This window comes from Lathyrus oleraceus, chromosome 1, assembly GCF_024323335.1.
Source record: "Lathyrus oleraceus cultivar Zhongwan6 chromosome 1, CAAS_Psat_ZW6_1.0, whole genome shotgun sequence".
NCBI lineage: Eukaryota > Viridiplantae > Streptophyta > Magnoliopsida > Fabales > Fabaceae > Lathyrus > Lathyrus oleraceus.
In genome coordinates this window covers 376,640,616-376,651,534 of record NC_066579.1, presented here as the reverse complement: position 1 = coordinate 376,651,534, position 10,919 = coordinate 376,640,616, and the positions used below count along the sequence as shown (strand labels likewise).

The 10,919-nt window shown below is 32.6% G+C and overlaps 2 protein-coding genes across 2 annotated transcripts; both read right to left on the bottom strand.

Moving 5' to 3' along the window:
- On the bottom strand, positions 1–998 carry LOC127137713 (uncharacterized). Its single transcript, XM_051064148.1, has 3 exons — positions 968–998; positions 170–462; positions 1–66 (listed from the first exon to the last, which is right to left on the bottom strand). Exons 2-3 carry the CDS (start codon positions 455–457, stop codon positions 1–3), a joined length of 354 nt encoding a protein of 117 aa, XP_050920105.1. The 5' UTR covers positions 458–462; positions 968–998.
- A 6,888-nt stretch (positions 999–7,886) lies between these two features.
- Positions 7,887–9,189, bottom strand: LOC127137705 (chitinase 2). The gene is made up of 2 exons (XM_051064140.1): positions 8,945–9,189; positions 7,887–8,804 (listed from the first exon to the last, which is right to left on the bottom strand). The coding sequence occupies exons 1-2, from the start codon at positions 9,140–9,142 to the stop codon at positions 8,133–8,135; spliced, it is 870 nt and encodes a 289-aa protein (XP_050920097.1). The 5' UTR covers positions 9,143–9,189; the 3' UTR covers positions 7,887–8,132.
- Positions 9,190–10,919: the final 1,730 nt, after the last annotated feature.

The following is a 10,919-nucleotide window of genomic DNA, read 5'->3' as shown; positions in this document are numbered from 1 at the left end:
TCAGAGTCTTTTTCCGGCCAATTGAATACAATATTTTTGCCGGCTTTCATCGATGTGAAAGGATCTCTAAAAAACATACACATGGAGTGTGTTATTATAAGTAATATTATAACAATATATGGTCAACAAATAGTCAACAAAAAAACATATAATAATATATGGTAAGTACCTGTATCTCGGACCATATTTTTTCTTTGCCAACCTTCAATTCCGGACTTCTCCAATTATCACATGTAATCAGAATATGTTGTCGAACAAGGAAACCAATGTAACTTGCCAACATTGAACCGTTAGGCTCAATTAGTTGGTCTTCAGCACTCCAATGTACTTCGAATTTTTCACCCTTGTCTCTTGCACGAATGATTGACTTCATAACAGTCAATCCTCGTTTGATTTCATTTTCAACATTGTTACGTGATCCACTCGCGTCATGGGTATCGTCTTGGTTACTAGCCATTTTATCTGTAATATAGAAATGATTCAATAAGACCCAAGTAAGACAATGACCATATTCGTGAAGCTACACAAAAAACACATTCATATACCTTCCATTTCTCTCATGTTACAACAATCTAAACTCTCTCTTTTTTTCATCATTATTGAATACAAACTCACACACACCTACTGCATACAAAAGACCAATGCAAACTTATGGTGTTTGGAACATGAACAAACTTGCATCCATAATCATCAAACTTCCAAGCACAAGCTCAAACACACTCCAAATGACATCAGTTTTCAATCAAAAATAAAAAACCTTACATAACCATACAACATACAACATTCAGTGATCAAAACCATACACAAAAAAATAACAAAAAATGATTTTCAACAAGGTGCTCATGAACACCATATAGTGCTCGTTTGCCCTAAACAACATTAATCAACATAATGCACAAAATGTAAAACTCAGTTTAGAAAATGCCCTAATCAAACACCTGAAAATACAAACTATTGAGAGAAATACCTTCAAGGTGACGGTAACGATGGAGAAGAAAGTGAACAGCGACGGTGGAAGCAGATAACTCAGTGAACGTGAACGCAGCAGCAGAAAAAGGCGACGGAGACGAAGACGGTGAGGGAGGGAGAACGAACGGAGGACAAGAGTAATCGCAGTAGAGAGTAATCGCAGTAGAGAGAAAACCCAGTTACGTAAATGAAATAGCATATAGCGAGGGAAAATAAAGAGACATGCAGTATATGTTATAATTTTAATGTTTACTAAAGGGGACCTTAGAGGACGCTTGTGTAAAAAAAGCGCCCTCTAAAGGGGGCCTAAGAGGGCGCTTCTAAAAGCGCTCTCTAAGGCTTTCCAAAAGCGCCTTATAAACTGGAAATGTACATGGACTTAGAGAGCGCTTTTTTAAAAGCGCCCTCTAAGGGTACCCTTAGAGGGCGCTTTCATAAACGCGCCCTCTATTGGTGTCCCTCCATTTCCTCATTATTTTTTCGCTTCACTTTAGAGGGCGCTTTGTTACAAAAGCGCCATCTAAAGTGCGCTGTCTATTCCAGTTGTTCGCTCCTTATTTTTTCTTTTCACTTTAGAGTGCGCTTTTGTAATAAAGCGCCCTCTAAGGTGCGCTGTCTATTCCAGTTTTTGGCGTAGTGATTCGATTGTGTCTTATAGGATATATTTGATTAAATTTGATTGTTTGTATGATCCTTAACTATAATCACGTTAGCGTAGCTTTTTCGTTATCGTGTTTGATTAAGTCGCGTTTGTTTAATTCGCGTCTGCTTAAATCCGTTTGCTTAATTCGGAAGTTAGGAACATACATCATATAATACCAATTTGCGCTTGTCAATGGGTATTGTAATCGAATGGGATTGAATCCGCTAGGGAATTGAAATTATAAGAATCGATGATAAGTCGGAAATCGATACAATAAATTAGCTTATTTATCAATTTTGATTTTACCTTTAATAATCATCGATTTAAGTTTTGAACCTTAAAAACCCCCTTATTTTCATTCGTTTGGTTATAACATTCAAGAGTCATTGTGTTACGATATTCGAGTGTCGCTTTCGTTTTACTACACTTTTATACTCGTTTTTGACCCGTGTGCGACAGCGGATCACACTACTTTGTTGATTCAGAGAATCTCATTTGTCCTTGGAGACACTGTTATGCTAATTTTCAAGAAATCTTATATACGATTGAGATTTCATTCCATCTTTGAAATTCTTTATTATATCATAAAAGATATTGTTCTGGCGATTCTCAAGGAGTCCTATTTTTTTTTTATGGTCCTAACTATCTTCACTGCATTTTCGTCATTACATTTCACATCCCTTTTATTTTCAAACAAATTTTTGGATCTTTTTATATCTAATTGACTTCTACCTTGAAAGAAGGAATTCTGTGGAAGTTCATCCTACTTGGTTTAAGACAATTAGATGGGGGTAGTTGTCATACCCAAAATTTGTCCTACCTAATTTGAATATGCATTTTTATGTTTCCAATTCATTTTCATATGCATCAATATGAGCATTTCATCTGGTCAGGAATGAACATCTGTCTAAAAACCGTTCATGTGCATAGTGATTGGTTATTAAGTTCCGTATCCATTCGTCAGTCAAAATAAAAAGTATGCATGTACCTAGAGGTCAAAAGTGAGGAGAAAAGTCAGCAATAGATGTGTTTATATGGTCTTTTGCATCCTTAGGTATCATTCATCTCATTTTTATTTTAATCAACATTTTCATTTTTTTTATCATTATAAATATTCTATCATCTCATTTTTATTTTAATCAACATTTTCATTTTTTTTATCATTATAAATATTCTATCATCTCATTTTTATTTTAATCAATATTCGACTTTCGTAAACAACTTTCAATAATAATTTGAACGAAAAGGGAATAGGAGGCGTTCGCCTTACTATTCCTCGAATAATTGAACGATTGACGTGTGCCATATTGCTCAATTTTTTTATCGTTCCTTCAAAATACCAAATACACTAAACTTAATATCTCTCCCCTGTGCGACCAACAACTTAACTCTTTTCAGAAAGAACATTGTTCAATCCTCTCTGACGCGCATAACAAACTATTGCTTAAGCCTCCGCTAGGAGTAGACGAGCCAATGTTTAACCTTTAAAGTGAGGTCTAAACAGTTGTTCATTAAAAGACACCAACAAACTGTAGCTCCCCGAACTACGAATGCTCTGACTTCCTTATTGCACTATAAGGATACGTAGGCACGAGATTGCGAGATCTTGGCGAGCACACTAATAAAAAACCTCTATTTTTCCCTTTTTGAGGTTTCCGTTCTTTTGTCTTTTCAAATCTTTTTATTTCTCGAAGAAAACAAATAACATTAGTTAACATTCAAATCGCAAATTAGACTAAAAGGTTCCCGTTGAGTACAATAGACGTGAGAGATGTTAATATATTCCCCTTGCGTAATCGACTTCCGAACCCGAATATGGTTGCGACGACCATTATTTTATTTTTAAAAGGTTTTATCGATATTTTCTTATTCCTTCATTGGAATAAATAAAGTTTGGTGATAAATAAACAAGGCCAAAAACCATGTATAGTAAAAATAAAAATACAGAGATATGAGGGTAAGGACCCCTCAATATCCTGACTATCCATAAGCACCCATTAGTAAAGAAATTATTTTTCCTTACCTCGAAATAGATCTTCTTCCAAAATCCTTTGTGTATCCCAATTCTTCAGGTTTCTTCCATGTTCACGACAATATTATTTTTTCAATATTCTTTTCTCTGTATCTTTTTACTTTATTTTACGATACAACATACCCTCTTTTTTATCTTCCTTCCCATAATATAATATAATATAATATAATAATAATGATAATGATAATGACCATACTAATTATAGTAAAAATAACGGTAATAGTAATAATAATAAACCATATTAATTTATGACCTTTCACTTTCTATTTCTCTTTTGATTTCATATGAACTAAACAAATTTCCAAAATTAAATATTTCAATTAATTATCCCAACTAAATAATCATTTAACTTTAATAATAAAATGATGTCACACCTTAAATAATTATTTAAATAAATATTTAAATTAATTAAATATATATCTAAATAATTATTTAAAATACTAAATTAATTAAATAAATATTTTACACTCCCCGTTATCAAAACCAATCCACCCTTGTAATTATAAAATTACCAAAATACTCAATCATCATAAATAGTTGATAACATCAATCAAATCACACACCAAATACAAAAATAATTAAAAATAACAAAATTTCGAAGTCGAGGAGTTACAATCTACGCATCTTAGGAAGATATGTAGAGCTTTGTTGTGGCTTTTCCCTTCAGTAGGCAACTCGTCATCATTGAATCCCAGGAAATTACTAGTGGTTACACAAGTTATCACGTCATCAAATTGTTCAACTATGATATCTTTTGTAATGTGAGTAGCACTCAAAACCCTCATTAATGAATCTTTATGTGCCTCGAAGCTGAGTAACAAAGACAACATTAATATCTTCGAAGGGGTTGTTTTAGTTGATCGACCACCTTGTATCCATTCTTCTTGATTATCTTTATGAACTCTTCAGCTTCCTCTTGAGTAATGGTGGCTTTTGGAGATAAGTGCATTTCTTGAGATTCAGTGTTTGGAGTAGGAAATTTGAACATGGATGGTAACTTCCTTACCCTTAACTTTAGCAGATGTATCAACTGTTCTTGGTGCAAACACTCGTCCACTGCGTGTCATTCCACCTGACCCCACAATGGAAGTTACATTTGGCTCATTAATAACCAAAGGTTGGTCCTCCTTCCCCTGCTTAAAAGCTCTGGGCTGATATATCCATGGTACATATTTTTCATCTTCGTAGGCAAATGGTGCTGGAAACTCTATCACCAGTGGGGTGATGGAAATTTGGACATTGACCACATCATAAGAAATGTCAATTACAACCACCTCCTTTTCTTTCTTATCTTTATTACGGTGCTTGATCTACATTGTACCTTAATCCAACATTTGCTGCATGAAACCCTTCAATTCTTCAATATCATCTTTATCAATAAGGTTTACTGGGATCAAGCCCCTCTTCAAAAATTGTGTCCCTATCATAGCAATAGGGGTTTGAATTTCTTCCACCTTCTTGATCAATTCATCTTCATTGACTTCTTTTATGACATTGATTGATGCTCCTCCATGAGTAGGCATATGGTTGTTCTTAACATTCGAGCCTCTTGGAGTAAAGGTAACATCCTTAACCTCAACCAGATCTTGCACATGATTCTGAAAGGCATAACAATTTTCCAAGGTATGGCCAGGTGCACCCATGTGAAATTCAAAATGAGCATTAGCATCATACCCGGGAGGATAAGGGAAAGTGGTTAGCCTTAACTCCCTTAAAGTTAACAGTCATTCTTTCTGCAGGTATGGAAATATATGGCTATAAGGCACAGGAAAATGGTCAAGCTACCTTCGTGGTGGTCTTGGTTTGAATTGTCGTTGTAAAGGGGCATTCTGTTGTTGTCGTTGTTGTGGAGGTTGGTGTTGATAAACCTGTTGTTGTTGTGTTAGTTGCTGGTATGGTATATGTACTACAACAGTGACTTGGTCATATGTAATATGTTGCTTACCCTTATACCCTCATGAGATAGCATTTGTATCACCTTCCCTTTTCTTCTAGAAGCCTCCAGAATACTTCTTCGGTGCACTGGGGGCTCCAACAACTCCCTGAAATTTTCCATCCCGCAAACCTTTCTCAATCCGGTTTCCGATTTTTACCAAGTGAGTGAAGTCTGACGCCGCACTGGTTACCAACCTACCAAAGAAAAGGTCCTTCAAAGTATCTACGAATATTCCAGTCATTTCCTTCTTAGACAATGGAGGTTCCACCTGAGCGTCCAACTCTCTCCATCGTTAAGCGTATTCTTTGAACGAATCTCTCTCATTCATTATCATACTTTGTAACTGCATACGATCAGGTGCCATATCGAGATTGTATTTGTATTGGCGAAGGAAAGCGTCGGCCAAATCTTCCCAACTCTAAATTCGTCCTTGTTCCAAGATCATGTACCACATCACATAAAAAACTCGGGTTGATTGAAGATCGAAACATGTTTATGAAATGAGTTCTCAACTTTAAATAGTTATTTTTTAAGTTTTTATTTTATTTTATTTTACTTAATTTTAAAATATTAACTAGTATTATATTTGTGTCAATAGAAAAAGTATAAACGTAAATGGGGAGAATCAACCCAACAAGAATCTTCGCAAGGAAATCGATGCGTGGACTTAAGTTGCAGCCTTGCAGGAATAAGGAGATTACCCGTATATGATCTTGGGAGTGAATCTTCTTTATTTTCAACCAGGAAAAAATAATGTGGTTTAAGTTCCTCGTCAACTGAATGGGTACAAAGACATGAGTTTGAAGAATTGAAAATTGAAAGGGAAGAAATGAAAAAGAAAAAGGATGAACTTCGTGGTCAAACAATTGATGGAAAGCTTAAACTTTCAACCCAAACCATATATTAGAGATCAAGTTCAAGAAGATGATATGGATGATAACAATGATGATGTGGCTTATGATAATGATGATGTGTCTAATGATGGTTAAGAATTAGATCAAGAATGACAAGTGTAGTAGTGAGGCTTACTTTTGTATGGTTCATAGTTGTTTTTTGAGTTAGAATATTGACTTTTGTATGCAAGAACGGAAAGGGATTTATTCTCCCTTTTGTATGTTTGATGAGGATGAAGATCAATTCACCGATGGTACTTGTAAGTGTAGTAGTGATAACTTAGTCTTGGTTATGTTTAAGATTGATTATGTATTTTTTATAAGTATTTATAAATACTTAAATATATTATGTTCATATTATTGTGTGTCTGTTTAATTGTTTGGTGTGTATGAAATAGTTTTAGAATAATAATTAAATTAGATCTAAAAAAATTAATTCCAGGGATTCTAAATTATTAAGAATAATAATTAACAAAATCCATTCTTAAAGAGATCGAATTCACCATTCAAAGTTTTCTAATCGGTCGTAAAATCGATTACAAAGAGCAGGGAAGTTAATTATAAATTACTCACAAAACCGGTGTCTAAATTTGGTATTTGATACCGGTCTTTGAATTCTATCTCTCAAACGGTCTCTGATATCGGTCTTTGAATTTAATATATGAATTCGGTCTTTAAATTCGATCACTAAATATCGGTCTCTAATGAATTTAGTAACCGATTTTACAAATTTTCAGTTGCTAAATGGGTCTCTGTAGGAGAGATTTGTAATATTATAAGATGTGTGCCATTTTGAATTGGTAAAAAATAATGAATATGTTGTGTACAATATTTCTGTTTTAGAATTTATGTGTTGTGAAATGGACAAAATGTACGATTTGTCTTTCTCTTTTAAAATGAAATTACTTTAAAAAAAATAACAATGATTTTCCCTCAAATAAATAATAAACCGAGGTAAGAATATTGTTATATGAGTTTAATTGAAATACACTGACAGTGTAAAAGGATTTTACACCGTTAATTAATCATAGACGTTGGATATTAAAAGAAGATTGACTTTTATTTTGAAAATCTATAAAGTAATACAAACGGATGATGGTGATAAATCGACAGTGTAAAACTTTTTACACTGACATTGTATAGTAATTAATCTCTTGTTATATTATCTCGTTTTTTTTATAATCGAGAGAAAATATAGGACACACCATCCAGTTTTGAAAATAATAAAAATATAATTGTTGTATATCAAATCTATGACCATTAACTCTTTTCTTTTGATGAAACCTCGACCGAAGTAAAAAATGAAACATATTTCAGATTGTCTTTCATTACCTCGCATACGAAACCAAAATTAACCCAAGTAAATAAGATTTTTTGTTGTAGTGTTCCTTATGTAAATGGAATAGAATATACTCTTCAAACCACACATTATATTGATATAAAGAAAGACAAAACGACTTTAAATACATAAAACAAAAGACGTTCACTCGTCAAAACATAATAGAGATACAAAGACAAAACGAGTTTGTCCCACAAAATCAAACACACATGCATTAGGTCTTATTTTGAAGATGTAATAGACTATACATAGCATAGAACAACCTTGCCATGATATATAATCTGACACATGACCTGTAAATATATATATAAATAAGAGTTTTATTTTTTATGTGGGTTATCAGTGATGATTTTTTGTAAGGCTTCCTCCATGGAGAAATGTTTGTCGTTGGAGTTAGTCGCAGAATCATTAGCACTCCAAACAAAAATTCCACGGAGAGCTGAGTTGATGACAAGCTCAGTGCAACCATCAATGAAGACTTGTGGTGGGACTTTATCTGCGTCAGCTGGATAAGTACTGATTCCAACTAGGAGTTTATCAACATCGTAATCTTTTGATATATCATTGAAGAGTGTGGTAAGCTCGTGCTTAGAAGACAGAGTATGATTGTAGAATTGATAGTCAACCAAATCAATAAGATCTAGGTATTCATGGTATAACCACTTGTAGTGTGGTTCAACTAAATGTGATGGAGCAATGGAGGTATAACCTCTTGTAGTGCTACTAATATCATTTTTCAATCTTTTTATGACGTCTCCTATGCACTGGGAAAAATCCTCCTCATTGGAATTGATGTAGTCATAGTGAACATCAATGCCATCAATTAGGTTGTCCTTGACCTTGTTGTAGTCTTGGATGATCACTTTGAGTGAATTTGCTGCATTAATAGACCATTGAAAGTTCTTGAAAGGATTGAATGAATTTTCTTCACCCTGACCTCCAAAACTTATTACCACCCTCACATTTTCGTGCTTTTCCTTGAGTTTCTTTACCTGTTTTTTAACGCACGGCAACAAGAAGATATTGAAAAGCAAAAAAAAAAAACATATTACAATAGTTAAAAAAGAAGCTATTTAAACAACTAATTCAAAACAAAATTAAAATGAAACAAATAGTAGGGAAAAAAAGCAACCTTTTCAGGACTGAAATAATCCATGTTCCAAGTTGGCTTGAATTGTCCTGTGCCTTTTCCATTTTGGTCATGTTCTTCTTTAGCAAATCCTAGAATGAAGTGGAACTCTGTTATTAAGGGGTTGATAATTTCACTTGGAAAATCATCTAAAGTAATTGGATTTGGCTTCACACCAATATATTCACGAAAAATAGACATTATGAAAATCTTGACTCGAAATGCTTTTATGAAAATATAATGAGGATGTTTGCAAATCTCCAACTCTTTATGTCCTTTTTATAGGGATACATTTCAAATGGAGACGCATTCTTATAAATAAAATTGAAAATTTGACTAAATTTAATAATTTATTCTCTTTTCTATGCTACCCACAATGTTATTTTTGTATATTTTATTTTAACAAAAATATTTGGCAATTAATTTCAATTCGTATCTCATTCACATTATTTATATATTTTTCGGTATAAACATGATATTCTCTTGATCGTAAAATTTTATAATGCCTTGAGTGATAAATAAAAAATTTATATCAATATAGAATATATATATATATATATATATATATATATATATATATATATATATATATATATAAAACTAATAAAATACATTTGGGCAATCACCTTAAAATTATGAAAAGAAATATATATAAAAGACTTTGACTTATAAATGTAGGATGATGTGAGAAATAATAAATTGAAAGCGACCTTACAATTTAAAATCAATGGATGACTCCTGGTTACTCTAAGAAGAATAAAAATATGACCAAACATAATACATATTATTAGTAAATAGGCCTTAGATGTGTAAAATAAGACTAGTATTATGGCAAAAAAAAAAGGAGCATTTTTTATCAAGAGAGTAATAAGACTTTTGATATAAACATTATTCGTATTTTCTTATTTGCCCAGAAAAGACTAGTGTTATGGCAAAAGAAAAATAGGACATATTATTAAAAAATAGGACTAGGTGTGTAAAAAACGACTAATGTTATGGAAAAAAACAAAAGAAAAAAGAGAAGCGTGTAACAAGACTTTTGATCTAAACAATAATTGGATGTTTTTGATTTGAAAAAAAATAAATAACTATAAGAAATTGTTCCTTTTTTTTATAAGCAGCGATAGGGCTGTATCAAAAAAAATTGAGAGCAAGATTCGACAAAATAAACCTTAAATAAAAGAGTACAAATGGAATTTAGGCCACTAAAGAATATATGACTTTAAATTTTTAAAATAATTGTAAAAAAATCAAAAGCTTATGAATAAGACGATAAGACACTGCAAGAAAATTGTGTATAGCGAAGAGTTTTTTCCGTAGGATTAATCACCTCACTAGAAAACATGCTTTGTTGAGGAAATTTTTAGCAAATCAGAAATAAAAAAAAAAAAAAATTCTTATGAGGTGATATTCCTCACAATGAGAAAAAGATAAATAAATAAACAAATATAAAGGGGTCAACCATCGCAACATTTGAGATGGAGAACCAACATTTATTCAAATATTTTAGGGGGTAGTGAATGAAGGTTTACACGGGGTAGGCCCAAACAAACTACCACGTTTGTATTTTGGAGGGATAACCCCACACAATAGAGGATATAATTTTCTACCCCATTTGGTGAAAAGTAGTTGTGTCATTTGAATTACTTTGAATTTTGTGAGACTGATATCCTCAGAAAACTTTGACTGTTGAGTTTGTGTGGGATGCCTCCATGCATTACCCTTGTGTTTTTGGTTGGATTCTCATACAAATGATTTGTATCATAGATGTTTTTTTGGCTGGGTTTATTCGAATCATTTTTCTGATGTTTCATCTCTGACATAATTGATTCAAATTAAATTTTATACTTAATTTGAATCATAAGACATATTTTGTCCAATGTTATTTTTTATTTCTTCATAACTTATGTGTCGTAACTTGGATTGGAGTGTCTAACTTAGAGTCCTATGACTTAGTGGAGACTATGGTGTTTTTTCA

Bases quoted from the DNA above. Each gene is read 5' to 3' on its own strand.
- LOC127137713 (XM_051064148.1), bottom strand. From the start codon at position 457: ATGGCTAGTAACCAAGACGATACCCATGACGCGAGTGGATCACGTAAC. The intron at 67-169 runs GTACTTACCATA...TATGTTTTTTAG, and splicing joins AAATATGGTCCGAGATACAG to AGATCCTTTCACATCGATGA.
- LOC127137705 (XM_051064140.1), bottom strand. From the start codon at position 9,142: ATGTCTATTTTTCGTGAATATATTGGTGTGAAGCCAAATCCAATTACT. The intron at 8,805-8,944 runs GTTGCTTTTTTT...GTTAAAAAACAG, and splicing joins ATTATTTCAGTCCTGAAAAG to GTAAAGAAACTCAAGGAAAA.